Source organism: Larus michahellis, chromosome 1 (genome assembly GCF_964199755.1).
Source record: "Larus michahellis chromosome 1, bLarMic1.1, whole genome shotgun sequence".
Lineage (NCBI taxonomy): Eukaryota > Metazoa > Chordata > Aves > Charadriiformes > Laridae > Larus > Larus michahellis.
This window is the reverse complement of record NC_133896.1, coordinates 2,269,380-2,291,321: the sequence shown is the minus strand read 5'-3', so window position 1 is coordinate 2,291,321 and position 21,942 is coordinate 2,269,380. Positions and strand designations below refer to the sequence as shown.

General features: G+C 47.9%; 1 protein-coding gene across 1 annotated transcript in view; it reads left to right on the top strand.

The window, feature by feature from the left end:
• The window catches only part of LOC141738013 (uncharacterized), a 126,148-nt gene that overhangs the window by 27,940 nt on the left and 76,266 nt on the right, over nt 1-21,942 (top strand). The window contains exons 9-28 of the mRNA XM_074573039.1: nt 1,144-1,260; nt 1,805-1,960; nt 3,071-3,187; nt 5,335-5,481; nt 5,690-5,809; nt 6,460-6,618; nt 7,822-7,950; nt 8,381-8,530; nt 9,221-9,358; nt 9,796-9,942; nt 10,900-11,019; nt 14,177-14,323; nt 15,589-15,792; nt 16,132-16,271; nt 17,546-17,669; nt 19,017-19,160; nt 19,480-19,670; nt 20,774-20,848; nt 21,137-21,217; nt 21,318-21,344. Of these exons, the coding sequence (XP_074429140.1) occupies nt 1,144-1,260; nt 1,805-1,960; nt 3,071-3,187; nt 5,335-5,481; nt 5,690-5,809; nt 6,460-6,618; nt 7,822-7,950; nt 8,381-8,530; nt 9,221-9,358; nt 9,796-9,942; nt 10,900-11,019; nt 14,177-14,323; nt 15,589-15,792; nt 16,132-16,271; nt 17,546-17,669; nt 19,017-19,160; nt 19,480-19,670; nt 20,774-20,848; nt 21,137-21,217; nt 21,318-21,344 (2,633 nt within the window). The remainder of the gene's footprint in view (nt 1-1,143; nt 1,261-1,804; nt 1,961-3,070; nt 3,188-5,334; nt 5,482-5,689; nt 5,810-6,459; nt 6,619-7,821; nt 7,951-8,380; nt 8,531-9,220; nt 9,359-9,795; nt 9,943-10,899; nt 11,020-14,176; nt 14,324-15,588; nt 15,793-16,131; nt 16,272-17,545; nt 17,670-19,016; nt 19,161-19,479; nt 19,671-20,773; nt 20,849-21,136; nt 21,218-21,317; nt 21,345-21,942) is intronic.

The following is a 21,942-nucleotide window of genomic DNA, read 5'->3' as shown; positions in this document are numbered from 1 at the left end:
GACTGAGAAACACAGACATGAGTTTTATGGGGAGCTGTATATCCTAAGCACCTTATTTCGGAAGTGGGTGGTCCAAAAGGTTTGGGTTGGCACTCTGCACGCACGTAGGGCTTCCTTTCACTCAAGGTGAATGCCAAGGTGGTATGATCACGGCCTTTAGGAAATGCCCCTAGTAGTGATATCTGGTCCCATTAATTAATGTAGGCTTCCTCTGGATTGCAGTCTGCCATGCCAAATTCCTTTGCTGTCACATGGCTGGCTGTGATGACAAGGATCTTGGAAACAAAGGAACAAATTCATTCTTGGCCAAACCCTGGAGTGCAAGACTCTGGGTCAGATGTGATGCATGGAGCAGGTTTTGTCCCAGAAGTTCTCTGCACTACTTCAAGGGGTTTCAAGAATTCAAGGGGTGCACTAATTCTGCTTCCCTCCCTGTTTTGCATGAAGTGCCAAGTCTGCTTTGCCCAAGGTTTTTTTGAAAAGAATTATTCCTTTCTTCCTTGTCTTTTGTTTCTTCCCCCACCCCCTGCAAGGTCTTAAATTGTTTGTCTTCTTGAGGGAAGATCTCCAACAGGATGAATAAATAAAGCGCCTCAATGAGGTTGATTCATATATGCTTGCCAGGAATAAGATGGAATGTCTTAATTGGTGGAAATAAAGTCATTTGATCTCTTCTCTTATTATCCCCAACATGGAGCCAGAGGCAGAAGCTATAAATCTGTCTGCCATGGCTGGCTGGATCAAAACGGGCTCCTCTTTGTAAGAGTTGCATCCATAGGCACAAGTGGCATTTGATTCATGTGTCCTTGCTCAGTCTGCATGAAACCACTGCGGAGTTTTCTCCGCTCAGGAGGAAATGCCTTGCGGGTAGTTATTTCACAGTTCCCAACACCATTCAAGGAGGAAGCCCGCAAGAACTCTGCCTTGGGGGTTTTCAGCTCACTGTTCAAGCTAACAAGGGTTTGGTAGAGGGGGTGGTGGTTGTTTCTTTTGAGGATTCAGCTGAGAGAATCGGGAGAACTGGCGCTGCTCACCTTTGTGTTTCTTTGTCCTTGAAGACAAAAGATTTTCCAAGGGTCTGTGCCATGGCACTTTATTACGGCACTGTCACATCAATTTCTGCACTATTTTTGTACCCCAAAGCACCTGTGCCTCCGGTCACTAATTTCCGTGTGATAGAAGAAGGACTTTTTAGCTTGAAGGTGGCTTGGACACCTCCACTGGGGAAGCTGGAGGGCTACAAGATCTACATCCCCAGAGGTAAGTTCAGATTTTATCCCTTTTTCTTGGAGTTTCCTTTAAAAGGAGCAGTGACCTGAGGACAGGAAAGGTGCCATCTTGTCCAAGGAACAAAGCACCACAGAGCTCCTGGCATTACTCTGGAAGGAGACCAGGTTAACCTCTTCCAGACGGTTTGGTTCCTCCAGGGTGGAGGAGGAGAATCCTTTGAAGGACTTTCTTTTGAAGAACAAGATGAGGGTGGGGCTGTGGATGCCTTGCACCCATGTGCACTGTCACATCCAGACCTACTGTAGATGTTTTTCATGCTCAAATATGGGGTGAGTTCAAGCCTTCGATGTGTCTCACGCTCAGCTCTGTGTGATCTGGAGGGCTGGGACAACATGGATATGTCAAGCTTTAGCTACAGTCATAACTCTCAGCAACACCGCATGGGTCGGGAAGTCTTCAGCCATGCACTGGAACCAGCTCCTATGCATGCTCTGCACCATGTTGCAAAGACATCACCATGGGATGTAGACAGGCAGTGGGAAGGCTTCACCATCACTCCTCCTTGATTTTGCAGCCAACAGACCAGGAATGACCTACGAGCAGGTTCTGCGGGACGATGTCTCTTCCCACGTGCTGGATAACTTGCAGGAGGATAGAGAATACAGCATCAGCATCTACGCCGTGTACCCCCAGGGGCCAAGCCAGCCTGTGGCTGCTGTGGGAAGAACATGTAAGAGGTTTGACTTTGTGGCTGCTCCGTTCTTGCCCTGGGTGCAGTGTTCACACCCTTTGCTGTTGATAAGCACCTCACAGTTGCAGCATTATGGTTTGAGGAAACCACAATAATTTATTGTCATTTAGACAATAATGACCCCTCCCCACCAGGGAAGGGGAATCAGGAAAAAACAAGGAAACTCGAGGGCTGAAGCATAAACAGATTTAATAGAATAAGACTAGATAATTACCATTGATAATACTAAAGAACCAATATTGATCCCAATACCAATCTAAATAGACAAGGATTATACTCAGCCCATCCCACCAGCAGAAGCCGTGCACTCCCAGCAGGGACAGCCAATGTGGGACACTGCAAGCGCTGCGGCTTCAGGAGGAAGGGAAGGACTCAGGGCTCTGGCACCAGGGCAAGGAGTTCTCAGGATCACAGCCATCATGGAAGAGGAGAAACTCCTCAGCAAACTTTCTAATTTATATTGAATGTGACATTCATGGTATGAAATAATCCTGTTGGCCAACTTGGGTCAAGTGCCCGGGTCTTGCTCCTCCTCATCCCTGCACCTGGTGAGCTCGGAACACTGAGACCTTGAAACCTTCATACCGTAGCTGGCTCTAAAGTAAATATTTTCACAAATTCAGACCCTAGAGTCTTCTAAAAGTACTGTTTTCCCAAGCATTAGAAAAGACCTAACTCAAACCAGGACGTGTAGCTACATGCGCATCAATGGGGCAGGATTCATCAGGTCCTTCCTAACTCCAACCTCGAGCCCTGCTCTTTGCACATCACATGCATGGACATGGACACCCTCAAATGCCATCATGCTGCTTGGAAGGAAGGGTGGGAGATCTGCCAGAGCCTCGCCTGCCCTCCTGTTTTGCACCCACGCTGCATAAAGTGCATTAGAGGCATCAGTCCTGGAAAGCAATTGTCACAGATATGGTTTTAGGAGATGCTTTTGGCCTGTCAAGAAGGGCAGAAGCCTTTGTAAATCCCTTTTCTGCTGACAGGCAGGCTGGAGGAACAGTGAGGCAGGGAGGGCAGACAGCAAAGTCCTCCACTGGCAAGTAGGTGCTCTGAAAGGTTTGTTCCCTGTCCTCCTTCCAGTGAAGCTCCTGCCTGTGAAAAGCATCTTGCTGCAGAATGAGACCACCGACACGCTCCAGGCAAGGTGGAGCCCCGTCCGGGGAGCAACGGGGTACAGACTCACCTGGACATCAGCAGGTAGAAGTTCAGGAATGGGGGCCCTGCATCAGTGAGCAGGGACACGGAGGGACAGGAGCTGTGAGGTCCCCAAGGCATTGGGTGCACTGACACCTTCTGTGTCCATACGTGCAACAAGAAGCTGGAGGAAAACCGGTTTTTTTGGGTCTGTGAATGGTGGAGTTTTCTGCACGTGGGGATAAATCAGCAGCTTGCCACAGAGAACCATAGCATGGGTTGGTTGATGGTAAACTCCACCATGGATGCAAAAATAGCTGCTCCGGCTCTGCATAAAGCAGGCTAATGGGTATCCAGCCCTGTTAACATGGGATCAGTGCCAGATTTACTGGACCTGGGTAGCTCTGGAAAGGATTAATAGCTGGAGAGAAGCTGGTAAAGTACTTCGTGCAGAGCTGTACATCCCATAGCCCCTGAGCATCTGGGGTTACCCCCTTTTTGGGGTGACGGGTAGCATGTTACAGACTGGAAGCACCTATGCTTGTTGCTTCTCTCCCTGCAGTGCTGAGACCTGGCTCCGTCCCCCAGCATCCCATAATGCATCCTCGTTCTCAGACAAACTTTGGTGTCTGAAGACAGATTTGCATCTGCAGCTGGAGCCTCTCCCCTGCCCTGAACCCAAAAATATTTTGTGTGGGGGAGCAAAAGTTAGAAATTCAGGTTTGATGGCATATTTTGGCCTTGGGAGATGGATGTTTCTGTGTTTCAAAGACAAGATGAGATGTCAGGACACCTGGGCTCCATCACAGGCTTTGAATAAATAGCACACTCTCCTCTGGCTCGGTTCCCCTGGTTATGAAATAAGGAGACGTCTCCCACCAGGGGAGGGGGATTTAGTTGGAGAACAGCTCTGAAGGTCATCAGAAGGGAAAATTCTTTACAGCGAAGATATAAAACTGGTTTTATTGCTTTGTAATGAATGGTTCTCCAGAAAAAAATCACAGCAACCCCAAAACTCAGCTGTTTGTCCAGTCCTTGCTTGATACCCCAGCTAGAAATGGAGCATGCGCATCCTCAGCCTGCCACGTCTTTGGGGTGGGGACACCCCTTCTTGAGGGGACAGTGCGGGACAGCCTCAGACGAAGCAGGAAGGGCACGTCACCTCTGCTCCAGGTTTGCTCTTTCCAAGCAGCTCTTTCGCCTGATACTGGTTCACCCCAAATCCAAGGGTGGCAAAAATCCCAAGGGGCAGCCCAGCCTCACCTCTGGGCCCTGTGGGGTCCTTCTCCCACATTCCGTCCCATCCCAAGGCCATGCCTTATGGGTGCAGTGGTGTCGGGATCGAGACACCTTCTGTGCATCCCCGTGCAGCCGTCCCACGCACTGGAAGGGTTTAATTTTTCTTCTCTGAATTCTAAAACAGAGAATAGATAAAACAAACGAGCGGCTGATGTGGAGAGAAGGTCTTTGGCTGTGGGGTGGGGAGAAGGGGGATGGGGCTCAGGGTGCTGGTGGAGCAGAAGATGGGGACATGGCACCCTCCAGTGACCAAACTGCAAATGGCAGCTTTCTCCCCCAAAACCCCAACATACTGCTGCCTGCACCTCTCTGCCCCTCTGAAACAGGGTGTGATCCCCAGGGATCAGGTTTTAACTCTTCTCCTGCCATGCCAAGAGGTTGAGCTGAGCAGTTTCTAGTCCACAACAAAGACACAGAAATGAGAAAACGTCTTTTGTGGCATCAGTTGGGCTCCAGGGTCCTGCAGGGAAAGCAAGATGACACTCCAGCACCGAGTCACCCAGGGCTGGGCAGAGTGTGGACCCTCTTATGGGACTGGTCACTGACCAATACGTGGCCATTTGTGTGTTGTTACCTGATTTATTTCCTTTGGCCTGCAAAACCCTGAGTTGCCTTGATCTACTGGTGATCACTGAGGTCCGCCCGAGTGGCTGTGGGTTATTTCTACCTGCATATACATAAGCTCCTTGATCAAGATTTGTTGCACTAAGCCCTATCTCGTCTTTGGCTTGAGGACTTGCCAGCACATGTGCAAGCCAGGAGGATGAAATACCATTCAATCTCACACAACTCTGTAGTTCTCAAGTGGTTGTTCGCATGATTGCCCACCGGCCTCCCAGATGAGGAGACCCAAGGAGGATGGTCCTCCTTGGTCTGACCCAAGGCAGCCCAGACATCATTTCCCTTTGCAGAGGGCAGCATCCAAGACGTGAATCTCAGCAACACCTACAGCTACTACATGATCCAGGGGCTGCAGCCTGGCACAGAGTACACTGTCACCATCAACCCCATCTTTGGGGAAGTCGAGGGCCCGGTGGTGAGCAGTAAAGCAACAACAGGTAAGCGCCCGGTACCATGGGTGGGAGACAACCCAAGCAGACATGGATGGAGGTCAGGCTGTGCTGGCAGCACAGAGCTGGTGTCGTTTGTAGTCACCACCCTGTCTTTCATCTGGTGCAGAAAATGTTCTGAGTCATTACAGTTTATGGGAGACACTTAGAAGCTGTTGGGACCTTGATGCAATTGGTCACCTTTTCTGTCTTGCAGTGGCATCAAGCACCGTCCAGATGCTAAAAGTGAGTGAGATATCCATCAACAGCGCCCTGGTCTCCTGGGACTCGGTTGCTGGGGCCACCGGGTACCGAGTGGCTTGGGGTCCTACACCAGGTAAGATCCCACTCTCCTCCAACCTGCATCACCTCCACCTCCTTCTGTAGTATGGGAGATAAGGCATTGGGAACCTCAGGGATTGTGGGCGTAGGGTCAGGTCCAGCTGATTAACTGGTCTGAGCAGCCTGTCCCAGAACTTCAGGGCATGAACTGAAACCAGAAATTATTCCTGGACCTGGCCTGAAGTCCTAGCAGGCAGGGTCCCTGTAGCAACTACGTTCAGTCTGACCCCAGCCCAACACATATCCCAGTGGGTCCAAGAGTCCTACACCACCTTGCTTGGTCATCCAGGCCAGGGGCTTTGCAACTCCCTGGAGACACTGGGGAGAGGCAGAGCACAGAGGAGCTGCCCCTGGATGGCACCACATTACTGTGGGCCCCGGATGTGAGAGCTGGTTTGGTTCCTTCAGTTCTTCTCAGCTGGTTTGGATCCTTTAGTCATTCAAATTCCCAGATAAATAACCATAGGAAAACTCTCGCTTGTCCCAGTGCCCACACGGGTGTCCTACAACAGAGGTGCAGCTGGGGAAGGAGCTGAACAGGAGATCTGCTGGGGAAAACATGGTGTCTTTCCCAGTATGCAACAGAGCTGCTCTCCAGACTCTTCAGTCTTTATCCTCTTCTATTTTATTTTCTGTCTTCGAAAGAGTTCTTTGGCAAAGACCGTCCTCGCCAGCTGGCCCTCAACAGGTCGATCACAGCCTACCGGCTCCGCAACCTGGCCCATGACACCGAGTACGTGATTTCCCTCTATGTGCTCTTTGGCTCGGTGGAGGGACCGGGGATCACAACCTCAGCCAGGACATGTGAGTACAGGCAGGACATTGAAGTAGGTACCACAGCACACAACCCTTGTGTGGCTGGTTCAACCTTGTCTATCCCTACAATGCCTTTACACCATGCCTCCTGCACCCAACTCCCATCACCTCTATTCGAGGCGCCATGGTGGTGGTCCCTTGCCCTGTTGACTGCTGTGCCTGGTAGCTGAGACTGTGAATCCCAAAGGATTCAGGTTTTCTGCCCGGGAGCCTTCAGAAGCAAACTGGAGCAAACATGCTCTGCAGTGGATCTGTTCACGTGCCATGGACTTGGGCAGAGCTTCAGGTATGAACTGCCCAGTCTGTGCACACTGAGCTTCCAGGCATCCCACAACCCAGACCAATGGCCAAAGACTCCAACATTGTCAAAGAGTCCAGCTGGAAAAGAGACGAGACCTGGGTAAATTTTGCTGTAGGGAGCCATAGGGAGATAAAGGCAGAGGAACATCCCCAACGTTCACCAGGTCTTTTCTGCCCGGTGACAAGGGCTGTCCCCTGCCTCAAAGAAGGGGGTACTCCAAAGGGCTGTGCTGGAACATCAGGTTGCCAGGACAAGAGGCAGCAGATGCAAATTCTTTGTGTAAAATGGGGAAAGGCGGTGGTCTAGTTGATTGCCAGAGCTTGTCCTTCCATGGCAAACTTTGAGGTTGCTGCATCTTGGTGGGGGGAAGGCAGCAATGCTGAGTGTGGTGATCAGAAAGCAGAGGCGAGATTTGTACAGTAGCAAAGGTATTCCCAGAGAGGTTTAAAAGTGGCAGAGGATGACTAGGAACCCTGGGATACAGTATGGAGATACTGGGCTGACCTTTGCAAAGAGTGGGCACAGGCAAACACTGATGTTCAGCACCTGTGGGAGCGCTGGGTGGATGTTTCACCCTGCGGACAGTGTGGGAACACCAGGATCTGGATTTCACAACTCCCTGGATCCCTGTACTGCCTGTCCCGGGCTTGCAAAGATGTTCCCACCTGGATCTAGCGCAGAATACACTTCTCAGTGCTAAGGGAGGTAGGATGTACCCATGAGGCCCAGACCTCAAGGAGTGCAAACTGGTGTCTCACAAGGTGAGGATGATCAGATACTGAGGATAAGCAGAGATGCAACTGTTAACTCTTTTACATAATTTTGGCCTTGTTATACTGAAAACAAGGAGCCCTGTTGCACAGTAGTTTAATGCTTTCTTCACCTTGCAGCTCCTCTTGGCTACGTCTCCAATTTCAAGGTGATGTCCTACACCAGCACAAGCCTGTCTCTGGTGTGGAGTGCCACAGCAGCTGCCACCAAATTCAAAGTCACTTGGAGCCCTGTGGGAGCCGGCAAAGGTGAGGAGAGAAAGGGTGTACATACTTGTTCCTGGCACAGACCCATGCCACGGCCATGGGAGCCATCTTTCCAAACTTCTGATCTACTGTCTGGGGTAGGAAAGACATCTGTTGAGAAACATGGTCCTCAGCCCGCGCCTGTTGGTGATGGCTCCTTCCCTGTTTGCATTCATAGAATCACAGAGTGGTTTGGGTTGGAAGGGACCTTAAAGCTCACCTAGTTCCAACCCCCCCGGCATGGGCAGGGACACCTCCCACTTGCTCAAAGCCCCGTCCAACCTGGCCTCGAACACTTCCAGGTTCCATGTATGAAGACAATCCCCAAAGCTCTGAAACAGTAGTACAGCAAGGAATGGCTATTTCCTTTGGAGGGGATGCCACTAGCCTCGCTGGTGAGATACAGGCTCTGAACTATCCCTTTTTTTTACAGAAAAACAGGTTGCCAAGACTCAGTATTTGGGCAGTAGGGTGTTGGCTTACCGGATTGACCACTTGCTGCCCGACACCCTGTATAAAGTCAGTGTTCGGGCTGTCTTCAACAAGACTGAGGGGCCAGAGGTGACTCTGACTCACCACACAGGTATGTCCTGGTGGAACAACCCTCTTTCTGTTGGGACGCAAAGGCTGGGTTCATAGTCCTGTGCATTGCATGTTGGTGGTGGAGTGACATGAATAGCCCTCATAGCTGGTGGCAATAATCCATGGTGTTCCCACGGGTAGGAGTGAACACGTCTTTCTGTCGTGTTGAACAGGCTTAGCATAGGTTTATTAACATCCCCTCCAGTCTTACTTACCCAGCCATCTCAGGAAATTAGGAGCCTCTCTGCAGGCACCACTCGGGGTCAACTCACCAGCATGCCTCCTGAGGTTTGCTGTTCCTTGATTTGTGACTCTGCTTCTTCAAACTTGGGGTCCTGGGTCCTCTCAGTGTCTTTTTCACGTGAGTTCATCTGCACCACAGTTCCCCACGGTGTTTGAAGATACATGTGGATGATCTGTCCTCTCTTGGCTCCTCCTCATGTTCCTGTATCATGTCACCAGAGTTCCATACAGGCGGTAAAAGATGTGGATGAGATCCCTCAGCTTAACTCCACAGTGCTCCTCTCCATGGATTCATTAGGAAATGCAGCCTGACATCCCTGGATAATGTCTGAAAAGTAGATTTTTGCATAAATACCCAAATCTTCCTTCAGTGCCATAGCTTAGAGCCATGAACTCTGCGTAACTTGGGCTGTTACTTCAGACATCTCATCCTGGTGAATTTTCACAGCGCCTCTTGCAGAGTCCAACCCCATCCAGGCCGTTCAAGATCTGAGGATTACTGACACTGGCGTAAATACTTTGAAGCTGTCTTGGAGGAGGCTTCCTGGGGTAACTCATTATAAGATATCCTGGGTGCCGTTCAATGGTAAGAATCCTGCTCTCTTAGTGAGGTGCGGTATGAGGACAGAGCACAAGGAACCCCAGAAAACAGGAGCTTAGTTCAGCTCATTCCTTTTTCCCCACATTCGGGGGTAGATGAGGACTGTAATGTCTATGGGAGCGGGTTGAAGCCTTGAGCTAGATTTTAGTCGCTAACAAAGATATCCGTTGGATATAGGCATAGCTAGGATTTGGGAAGTCAGAGAAGTTGTTCCCTTCCAGCAGCATATGTGATGCCTTTGTGACCAGATCTCTCGCCTGTCTTTGCCTCAGTTTCCCCATATGCAAAATGAGCACATAACACTCCTCCCTGGCGAGGTGCCATAAGATATGTGGGAGGAAACTGCTGTAACAATAATTGTTGATAGCAATTACCCTGCCCTTTCTGTGTAACACTGGCTTTTTTTGAATGGCTCCTCTTAGGTGGCTTGGAAACCTCCCGGGTGGTTGCAGCAGAGATGGTCTCCTTCACGATCCCCAAACTGAAGGAGAGCACCACCTATACCATCTGCATGTCTGCAATGATCGGGGGCCAGGAGGGAAGCCCCACGCTCCTCACAGCCAAAACTTGTGAGTACAGAACCACTGGGTGAGGACAAGGGTATCCCCACATTAGTGCTGGGGGCTCTCTCTTCCTAGGGGCTCTGGTGGAACGTGAGGATGGAAAAAGAGCAAAATTGGCTGTTAGACACCTTACTACTTCTCAGGTCCCACCAGCCAGCAAGCCAGAAAAAATGCATTGGTCCTTTCTTCTTATTTCTAAGAAATGTTGGAACTTTGCCTGTCTTCCCATGCCAATGATGACCGTGAGATGCTATTTTTGTGATATGTTATCTTGGAATTACCTCTGTAGTTACAATATCTTGGCCATTTCCAGTAGATTAGGGCAAACATCGCTCCCAATGCTGTGGCATCGTGCAACTTGATCAATGCTGCAGAATAGGCGGATTTGGAGACCCGGTGGGGGAGAAGATGCCGGGTGTGGGGCCAGCGCTGTGGTTTCAGGGAGCACGAGCATCTGGCACAAATGAGCGGGCAAAAACTTTATTGCCCAACTCAACAGCTCAAACTTCAATCAGTTTAGAGAAACACCCAGCAGACCAGGCTGAAGATCTGCCAACGGTTATTTGCTAAAACTCCATCAATTCCCACCAGCTGAGGGTCTGATCTGATTCAGCTTTCTGGAAAACCCCTAGAGTGCTGCAGGGTCTCCTACCTCTCACCAGAAACATGGTATTTTAGGAGGCAGAAAGTCTCCAAAGCTGTTTGCAGGCTAAAGTGTGTTTCCTGGGACACACACATCTTTGCACCCTGGGGTAGATATCATCTGAGAGATTCACCAGCAGCTGGAGCTGTGGATACGTGTAGCAGAGATGTGCTTCACGCTCATCATTTCTATCTGGACTTTTTGCCTTTGATTTCAGGATTTGAGCCTCCCAAAAGATGCATCATCTTCCTTTCAGCTCCGGCAAGCTCTCGGTGGTAACTTCTACCCACCCTAAGCTTTGTTGCTTTCTTCTCTAACAGTGGATTTACCCAAAGTGACTGAGTTCACAGTGCAGGAGGCTGCGGAGACCAGCGTTTTGCTGACATGGACAGCTGTTCCTGGGGCATCCACATACCTATTAACGTGGCGCTTGTCTTCAGGTAATGTTTTTTTGGTGGGGGAAGGAAGGATGGTTTGTAATTTGGTCTGCTCCTGTGTGAGCTGCCCCGTCACCCAAGGGGATTTGAGGATGGAGCATGCACATGTCTGGCTTGTCCCATGGCCTGTTTGATTCAGTACCTGGTCTTAGAGCCAGGTGATGCTGCAGAAGATGCAAGAGGCAGGTTTTAAAGGGGAAATTTCTTTCCACCATCAGCCTTAAATGGTGGCTGTTTCCTTCAAGTGTCATGACTTGTGTCTCCAAGTGCTGCCCGGTTTGACCTGGGGTAAATGATGGCGTTACTGATGGCACCAACACCGTTCCTTCTTTTGAATCCATCTGGACCCTGTTTAGCGGCAGAACAGAAGGTTGACCCTGGGGCCTTCCATACATCATGTCCCTTCATCTCAGCTTCTTCATTTGTGTGAAAAAGAGGGGGAAAAACGGCAGCTGGCCCACTGAGGAGACTCACAAGATGACCCGTTTGGCCATTGCAAAATTCTCGGGGGAAGAAAAAGGAGATGTGAAAATTGGTTAGGAAGAAGCCCGCTGGTTGCATTATCAGTGTCTCTTCCTCTAGAGTCACCACCTGTCCATCAAGGATAGCTGCAGTGAACCAAAAAAAAAGTTGTTTCTTGTCATCCATACAGCCTTAATTCTTATCTTCTTAAAAGCTTCACTATATTGTAAAGAGCTTTTAAAACTTTCCTAATGATTGCTCACAATTTCTAGTGTATATTTCTTTTTCCAATTGATTTGTCCTTACAGGGTTTGCCCTTTGAAAACACCAGCTATATTATTTTTTCCTGGACTGGGCTTAAACCCCTTTGAATACAGCAAGTTTCCTGCCGTTGTTGCTTCAGCCACTAACTTTTTGCTAAGGATCAGTTCATCTTCACAAGTCAATAAAGAAAACGAATCTGACACAATTCCCCTGCGCTCCCTGCAGTGCTTTTTTGAGTTACCAGGTCGTCGGCTTTAATTTTTTTTAATTCCAAGGACGTTTTGGTATTGGCAGCTTACGACTTGCAGCATGTGTCACTCAGGATGAAGTCTCCTGCGGTGGCATCATTTTTTTTGCTCTACATATTATGGATAAGTGATTAGGTAACTGAACATTGGGTTCTCTAGGGTGATTTAAGTGATCTAATGCAACTGTTCCCCTTCTCTGCCATGCTGTTAAAATATCGATCTGTAAGTATTCAAAAATCATTGGTTTCAGAGTTATCAGGGGCTCAGAAATGGATAATACCATGTCTGACAGTCCCCCTGCGCCCTCGCTCGATCAATCCTTCTGAAATAGGTTTATAACTATTGATTTAACATTCCAATCAGATGAATCTTGCCACTGCATTTCAGTGGTACCAACGAGATCAAATTTATGCTCACAGGTGAGTAATTCCAGTTTCTCTTGTTTAATTATCCAGGCTGCCAGCGTTCCTGTATAAAGGCAATTAAGAATTTTGTCCTTTTTTTGTGTGCGTCTCTTGGTGCCTTGGTTAATTTTCTTCTCCACGACTTGATTTTTTTCTAAATGAGTACTCATTCATTACCCATTTCCTTTGCCCCCCTTTCAAGTTCATTTAATGCCCTCCTCCCTTCTGGCTGACTCCAGCCACCCAGGATTGTGTCCCCTTCTACGCAGCTTGAGGTCGTCCCAGCTGTAGACCTCCTCTGTCCAAGTGTTGTACGAAACTAAACCCATGTATGTCGACAGGGCTCCCTCCAGAGCCGTCCTTCCTCACACATGCAACAAGAAGAACCTTGGAGAAGTTCAGCGGGACATTGCCCTCCTCTCTCTTCTTTCTACCTTCTCTTGACTGTTCTTGGAGCACCACAGTCATGGTTTTCTTATCCACCTAATCAATAGAAGCTCATTTAATCTTGCTTTTGCACCTTGGGCCTCACAGTCTCTTGTCTCTTGCAAAACATCAGCTTCATTCTTCATAGAAAATTGTCCCCAGCAAAGACCATCTTCCTTCTCCAAAGGTCACGGACTTCTTCCTGCATATGCTTGCCAGTTTTGCGCTGGGCATCCCTCCCTGGGTATGATCCAGGGAGTCCTCACTACCTGAGTCCACCATCAAAGTCTTCTTTGTCTCCCAGAGTACGAGCGTGGTAACTGTATTTCTCATTGTGTGAAAGACCCATTAGGTGACAGAAAGAGGTGTAGTGCTACACAATGGCATAGCTGCAAAAGGAAAAGTAGCCGAACTTGCCTGTTTGGGGGTCCAGGCAGGGAGGGTGGGTGGTGGGCTGCCATAGAGCTGTGTTTCGGCAGAGCTGTCAGCTTGCGTTTCCTACAGCAAATCCCTTCAGACAATGTTGCGTGGCATCTAAACCCATTGTTATTATTTTGATTTGCCTACCCAACCGGAGGGGAGTAGAAGAGTTTGAGTCAAACTGCAAGAAGGATTTTTATTTTTTTTTTAAAGGAGAAAAACCTCCCTTCCAAATTTTTTTGGGGGCAATTGAGAACATCTAATGAAACAGGTTATATACACCGATTTAATTTCTTTCCATAGAAACTCATTTTTTTCTTTATTGTTTTAAAGGGAAAATGCTACTTCAGAATGAAAAGGTGCAGCTTTCACTTTGAACAGCGTCAAAACACATCATTCAATGTTTCTGAAATAAGACAGTTATAAAATGTCACAACATTATTATACATTTTCACAGATTTTTTCCTATCATTATTTTAGATCAAAACTATCTACTGTATGCAACCAAATTTTTCAAGTTAGTTCGATTCTATTTTTCAGCAAGCTTTCCATTTATTAACAAAAAAGAATCTTGTTTCTATACCTGCTGACCGCTGCAAACCGTCGGTCTATCACAGAGCTCAGCCTTGGCCACCACCTGGACCAACTGCCCTCTCTAAACACTTGTACAAATTCCCATTTTCTTTTCCTGTTCATGTACTCAAGAACTCCCTTGTCAGATGCAAACAGCCTTATTTCATCTCATTTAGGACCTGACCACTGCAGTTTGCAAATGTGTCTTACCACGAGCCTCCGCTCCAAAGCCCAGGACTCATCTTGTCCCCAACCTCCTGTTCACCAAAGGTGGTGTCATTAGAAGACGGGATGGTACAGAAACGGGAGTTATTTTGAGTTTCTCTGGCTCCCAGTCAATGCATGTTTCTTCCTTTTTCACAGCTTCTGATCTTTCCCAGGAACTGGTATCAGCAGCTTCTAGATCGTATCGAGTGGCAGGACTGAGTGCCAAAGAAACATATTTGTTTTCTATAAGACCAGTCTTTGGACATACGGAGGGACCAGAGACAACACTCCTTGGGCAAACAGGTATGAAGGCTGGAGACTTGTGTTGGGGTTTTACCTAAGTAACTGCTATTGAACCATAGAATCATAGAATCATAGACTGTGTTGGGTTGGAAGGGACCTTTAAAGGTCATCTCGTCCAACCCCCCTGCAGTAAGTAGGGACATCTCCCACTAGATCAGATTGCTCAGAGCCTCATCAAGCCTGGCCTTGAATGTCTCCAGGGATGGGGCCTCCCCCACCTCTCTGGGCAACCTGGGCCAGTGTCTCACCACCCTCATTGGAAAGAACTTCTTCCTAATGTCTAATCTAACCCTGCCCTGCTCTAGTTTGAAACCATTGCCCCTCGTCCTATCGCTACATGCCCTTTCCAGCTTTCTTGTAGGCCTCCTTCAGGTCTCCCCGGAGCCTTCTCTTCTCCAGGCTGAACACCCCCAACTCTCTCAGCCTGTCTTCACAGGAGAGGCTAATTTCTTGGCTTCTCTACTGTCGTGGTTTTGGCCAAATTGGCCAATGGCCAGCAACAGATACTCCCTCCCCCCCACAGCCTCTCATGCACAGAGAGGAGGAGGAGAGATAGATTTATGAGTTTAGAAGAAACTAAACTACTTTAATGAAATATTAATAATAAGATTAAAAGGAAAATAATGAAATAGATACAGTATATACAAGACCGTATTAAGCTCCCAGGATGACGTCACTGGCAGGCACTGGGGAAGTCCCAGGCTGGACTCAGCAATGGTTGGGAACTGGGTTCCAGAGTTGGAGACAGGAACACAGGGATCGGGATCAAAGGCAGATGAATAGACAGGGTCCTCCTCGGATGTCAGCCATTGAAGGAAGAGATTTGACCCTTTGATCCCTCAGCTTTTACACTGAGCATGGGGCAGATGGGATGGAATACCCCTGTTGGTCAATTTTGGGTCACCTGTCCTGTCCGCTCCTCTCTGCAGGTGGGACACCTCCACGCTTTTCTGCTTCTGACCCTCCAATGGGGCAAATAACCAAATGAGCTGACCTTGGTTGTTATAGCAATAACTATAAGCAAGAGCCTCACTGCGTACCATTCCTTGGCTCTAACTGTTTTATCACTCTGAACGAACCGTTTTAGACACAACATGCTGTTAATTTCAGTTAGAAGAGGCCTAGGTAAGAAGTAAAAATTACTGAACATAAAGTTGGTTCTGTTTTACCTCAAACCAAGACATCTACCCTTCTGACACTTTGCTAAATAGTGGCATCATAACTAAAAGAGGTTTAAAAACCACCTTTCTGTTTGCCTCTTTCAGTGGGACCTCACAGAGAGTCACCTGGGCCAATCGCTCCAGTGACTTCTACAAAATTGGATACAATGAGATCCCCGTCTGTATCTCCTAGCAATGTGGGGACCACTCCTTTTCCACTGGCCACCACCACAACGCTACCACCGACCCCAGAGACCCTACTGTCCACCACCGCAGTGTCCGCACTGCTGACAGCTCTTCCAGGGCCAAGTGAGTGTGTATCCTTGTGTGATTTGATGACGATGTAGCAGTAGGTCAAAACCACCAGGGACCATGGTCTTCTTTGATCTCAGGAGCCAAAACTACTCTTCATTCACTGAGTAGTGACAGTGGCCAATGTCAGGGAAGGGGAAGACACAAACCCGATTAAAATGCAGTGAAGCTCTCAGCACGACCCTGTGGGGTGAAGGTGCTGCCTGCTCACTCACCAACACTTGGCATCGCAAGAGGTATTTGTGCTTGGGTTTGTTTTGTTGCTCTGAACACAAAGAAACATGCTTCTGCTTTAGGACCCCCCCAGCTTACGGAGATCCTCTCTTCCCTCTGCAGTCTGTGGCAAGTTCAAAGCAGACATTGGGTTCCTGGTGGACGAGTCCTCAAGTATTGGCCAGAGCAATTTCAATAAAGTGAAGGATTTCCTCTTCCGGATCATTTCCTATTTCCCTAAGATTGGGCCTGAAGGGACACAGGCAAGATTTTGTTATTCTATTTCCTAAAGGGGGTTTCGTTCCAAGTGTTCACCTTTTGCTCACCCCCGTGATGACAGCAGTCTACTCGCTTACATATTGTGGCTCAGAAAGACACATGTGTGTGTCCAACAAAGACATGAATAAAAGTCTCCCAAATCTCAGCCTACTCATTTGGATATATTTCCATTTCTTGGCTATTTTCCCAAGAGCGAGTCACCAGGAATAAAGCAAATCCCACACCCAGCGAAATGCTGTGTAGGTTATGGAGCCCAGGGGTGTATCAGGTGCAGGTCCCCCTCTAGGACCCCATTTCTGCCCACGTCCAGGATGCTAATGGTTGGAGACCCAGGTTGGGGCCCAGATGGGAGATGCAGCACGCACCAGCAGCTGCGTCCTCCAGACAAGCAGAGGACCAGATCCCCAGGCCATGCTGTGAAACACCTCAAGGGCAAATAAAGCCTAGAGCATTAAGCAACAACTCAGCAAAGCCAATTGGAAGACTCTGTAGATAATTTCTTTGTGTCGTTTGTGTTTAATTAATGTAATATCCAAACTAGCCCTTTGAAAGGGTCACCTGCATATCTTACTTTCAGTTGATCAGGGGAGCTTCTTGCACTCTTTCCTTACAGGTAGTCTTGAAGGTGTCAGTACATGATGAAGTTACCCTGGGGTAACAAATAATTCTGGGGAAACAAAGACATTTTGATGGCTACAGTATGAGCTCAGTAGTTGGCCTCCTTTTGCACTCAATGGAGATCCAGGGTTCAGCTCAGGAGGGATGGGTGCTGCCATGGGACCTGCCGCAGCAGGAGATGCTCCCACCCGACCACGAGCTGCGTGAAGTGCGCAGGTATCCCATCAGTCCTGGGCTGTATCCACCAGCCTGTGCAGAAATATCTGATGCCCTAGGAAGTCTGAAATAGTAGAATCATAAAATGGTTAGAGTTGGAAGGGACCTTAAAGATCATCTAGTTCCAACCCCGCAGCCATGGGCAGGGACACCTCCCACTAGACCAGGTTTCTCAAAGCCCCATCCAACCTGGCCTTGAACACTTCCATACCTTGCCCGTGCTTAAGCATATGGAATAAGCATATGGATTATGCCCTATGTGCATGCCAACTTGACAGCCATTTTTGTGCTAGTTTTCAGTCTGCGAGAAACACAATGGCTTTCCACTCCTGTTGCACTGCAACGAGTTGAATTATCTAACCCAAGGCAGTTTATTGAGTGATAGCACAGTTGCTGTGTGTCTGAACCCCCTTTTCTTTGGCAGGTTGCTGTTGCACAGTACAGCGAGGAGCCCAGGGCAGCTTTCCACTTCAACCAACACCGGGACCGCAACAGTGCCCTGAAAGCCGTCAAGGGACTGAGCTATGCTGGAGGCAACACAAAAACAGGTCTGTATGGGTGAGCTGCACACATGGGGTGGACCTTCTGGACCAATACAGAGGCTGGAGACCAGGGATGACATTTGTCTGAGTGTTTTGAACCCATTTACCTGGTTAGAAAGTTGTGGCCCAAAGTTCTTCAAAATTTGAGAGTGGAGGATTGAATTTAGTTTTATTTCCAGGGACAGTCTTCCCAGCTAGCCTGATGTCCTTTATCCACGTCCTAGTTTTACTACTGGGTTTCTCTTCATTATTTTATAACCTTGCCTGCACTTGAGGGAGGTTTTTATACCTGGCTTGGAGACAAAGCCCATAAACGTTAGGTAAGGATAGTCAATGCTGAAGCATCCTTATTGCCCACTGTATGCACATTTTAATCAGCAAATTCCAACTGTTATTGCCTTGTTACCCCTAACAACAAAACAATGTGCCCCGTCCTATTTTCATGGTGTGTCATCATGTAAATGTCCTTTGTTGGCATCTCTTGCACAAATAACGCAGCTCTTCACCAGTGAAGCGTCTCCAAAATTCACACACTTTTGTCTCATGTAGTTAAATGCTCCGAGACACACAGTGCTTTCCACCTCCTCGTTCCCAGCAGGACAGTAGGGTATACCTGGTTCCCTGAAGGAACATGAGCAGTAATATTAAATTGAAGGTAATTAGTTTTAACTTTACTCTTCTTAAATGGCCTAATGTCTTCCAGTCAGTCAAGATAAAGGGAAGCCATGAGGCAGCCACGTTTGTTAATTGAAGGCTTATATACCTCATCCTGGCTCTGTGATATTGGCCAGGAACACAGAAAAAATGGGGCTGATCAAAATACAAGAATTTTAATGGTACTGGTTAGGGAAAGCAGGCATAAAGCTGGTCAGACTGCAGATTCCTGGGTAACCTTGCTCTAATCCTTCTTTTTTATGGAAGTTGTGTCAATAGAGGCATTTTACCTGTCATAGGTAAAACGCCTCTATTGTCGCTTTCCATACTATTTTGAGTCTTAACCATTTCAGTTTGGGGGAGATTTCTTCACAAAACTTTCCTGATCTTTCTAAAGAAATTTGGAAATGGGGATCCTGTGGGTTTTTTTTCCTAAACTGCAAGGAAAGTGCTTCAAATCTCCCAAATGTATTATTTTTTCCTTTTCAAAACTATCTGCTGAATTCATCCTGAACCATTTCAGCCAACCTGTTTTACTGCTGTCTTACCTGAAAAGGCATTTCCCCATGTTAGGGGCTACTATCCATATCTGGGGCCACACTGAATGCCCTTTTTTCTCCATCTGTGGAAGAGGACCCACAGTTCCCACCTGCAGACCCAACAGGCAGATTTACACTGTCCCTCTCTATGTTTGCCCAGGTCGTGGTATAACCTACATGCTAAAGGAGTTCTTTCAGTCCTCCAGAGGGATGAGACCAGATTTCCCTCACGTGCTGGTGCTGGTGACTGATGGGCGATCCCAGGATGACGTGTTGCTACCAGCCAGAGCAGCCCATGGTTTGGGTAAGAGTTGCCCTGTTGCGTTTCCCTGAGGCCTTGGTTCTCCATCAATTTCCAGGGCGTTGAGGGTGGTACGTTATGTGACGTGCGCGCTTTGAGTGCACTGCTGACTTTCTTCGCTCTTTTATCCTTTCTTCTTTCTGTTCCTAGCTTGAGTGTCTTGGTTTGCTATAACTCACAAATGCTGCTTCAGGTGAGTTCTTGCGTGGCTACTGGAGTACCTAATCCCAGCAGAGGTTATGAACAGGAAGGTTGTGACGAGGGGATTGGAAACTCTGTTCTCAAACATTTTTGCTTCCGTTGAGTGAGCGATGTGTTTCAGGGATCCGCATCATTGCTGTGGGTGTCTCAGGAGCTGACCCCGTTGAACTCAACAGCATCTTGCTGCAGCAGAACCTCCAGAACGTTTTCTACGTCAGCACGTTCGACGACTTCCCCCAGATCCTCCGCGAGCTGATAGAAGTCATTTGTTCTGACCCTCAGCCTTCAGGGGCCCAGCTGCCATCTGGGGAGGTGAGCTGCTTCACAGCCCTTTCAATATAAGCCAGCTTTCTTGGCACAGGTCATGCACAAGGGCAGTCTTCTTCCCTGAGCAAAGTTTTAAAGCAAAGTCAGAACAGATTTAGGACACTGGGTCCAATCCTGACTTCACTTACTGTGCGACCCTAGAGATAAGGAGCAAAATCTTGGAACTCAAGGGAATGGAATTGGGGAAGCCGGAAAACAGCTTGGAAAGTTTTGTTGCGTAAGGCCACTGCAGAGGCAGAGGACTTGAATCTATTATAAATTGATTGCCCTTTTCTAACTCCGGTCGATGGGTCATTGGTACGGATTTGAGGTCATCTGCAGAGTATCTCCAACAGTGATATTTTATGGCTGTTTCAATGAAAAGGTTGCTGACATAAAAGCACAGTGACCTCTTTTGACATCCAACAGGTCTGAACAGTTACCTTCACTGGAGAAAATGAATCTCCGTAGTAGTTGGTGGACAGCTAACGCAGTGTGGTCAGCAAAGTCTGATCATGCTTCAGTTCATAGGTAGGCGTCCACACTGGCATAATAGCTCAGATGATGGTGTTCATGCTATGGCAGTCTAAAATTAGGTGAGATTAATGCTGTCCATGGACGGTTGAATTAGGGTCTTTATTTCATCACCAACAAACTCCTTTCCACCGTCTCTCCCATGAGGGAGAAGAATTGCATTGACGCTACCTTGAAGTCCTGCAGATATGTAACCAAGAATACTTAGAGTCTCTCTGAGCCAAAAAGAAGATCCTGAGCTGTAGGTGTAACATGGGCCAAGACTTCCTGAGTTATCGGTATGCTTCCTGACTGCATTTTGTCCTCACAGAACTTTGTGTTCTCCATCCTGTTCTCCCAATTTCAAGGCACAAGCCGGAGACAAAATAAATAATTCATGACCTCCCAGGGACGTTAAATAGTCTGAGGATATGAACAGGTCTCCTGGATGGTCAACCTTGCTTCTTTCTTCTGTTGCGTGAGCCAACTCACGTGCTAGTCTGTGTTTCATGGTCACTCTGGTTTGGGTTTATTTGCCATCCTTTGTCAGATAATAGTTTCATTATCATTTGTTCTATTTTCCTTTTCTTTTCAAGAGCTTCAGGAGCTCACCAGCTCATGGAGGCTATGACCCATACAGCTTTACTACAAAGGGGGAGAAAGGAGAGAGGGTGAGTCCACCAGCATGAACCGTCCACTCAGTTAATTAATATGTGACTAAATGAGTAGAATGAAGGAAGAGATCTAGCAAAGAATCATCTTCAGATCTTTTATGGGTTTTTTTGATATATCCTACACCATGCAGGCTTTGGAAATCGGGGAAAAGGGAACTAACGCACGTGTGTGCTGGTAATTAGGGATTCCCTCAAACGCTACAGAAGGCTAGTGCTGCCTGAAGCTTGTTTGGGTTTGCAGGTCTGGGGCCGTAACCTGGATGCTGTTATTTTCCATATGTTTAGGGTCTACCTGGGAAGGACGGCATTCCCGGGCTGCCGGGCAGACCGGGGCGGACAGGTCCTCCTGGTCCCCCTGGACTCATGGTAAGTATTTGGTTTAACAAACCTTGTCAAAGTGCCATTTAAGAGAAAAGTAAGCATGGCTCTCAAATCTCTCTCTCTCTCTCTCTCTCCTGTTTTGCAGGGTCTCCCTGGCATTCAAGGTGATATTGTAAGTATTTTGAATGCAGCAAAGATCATCGATACGGTAGGACCCTAAAGGTTTGTTTTTCAAGCCTTTCAAAGGCCAGTTGTGCTGAGCAGGACACCAGGAGAACAGGAGAACCAAGTGACGCATTTTGCCTTTATGAGGGGCTATTGCTGTCACCAAATAGCTCCGAATAGGTTTCCTTCTGTTCAGAGATCTGGCAAATAATGCAATACAACATGGGCACACTTCTAGCCAAGTAACCCTCAATGAACCAGAGCTGTTGAGAAAAAGGCCAAGGACTATGAACTCTGCCTTCAGTCACATAGAATCATAGAATCATAGAATCATTTCGGTTGGAAAAGACCCTTGGGATCATCGAGCCCAACCGTCAACTCCACTCTACAAAGTTCTCCCCTACACCATATCCCTTAACACCACATCTAAATGAATCTTAAACACACTCAGGGATGGTGACTCCATCACCGCCCTGGGCAGCCTATTCCAGTATCTGACCACTCTTTCTGGGAAGAATTTTCTCCTAATGTCCAGCCTAAACCTCCCCTGCTGCAGCTTGAACCCATTCCCTCTTGTTCTATCACTAATTACCTGTGAGAAGAGA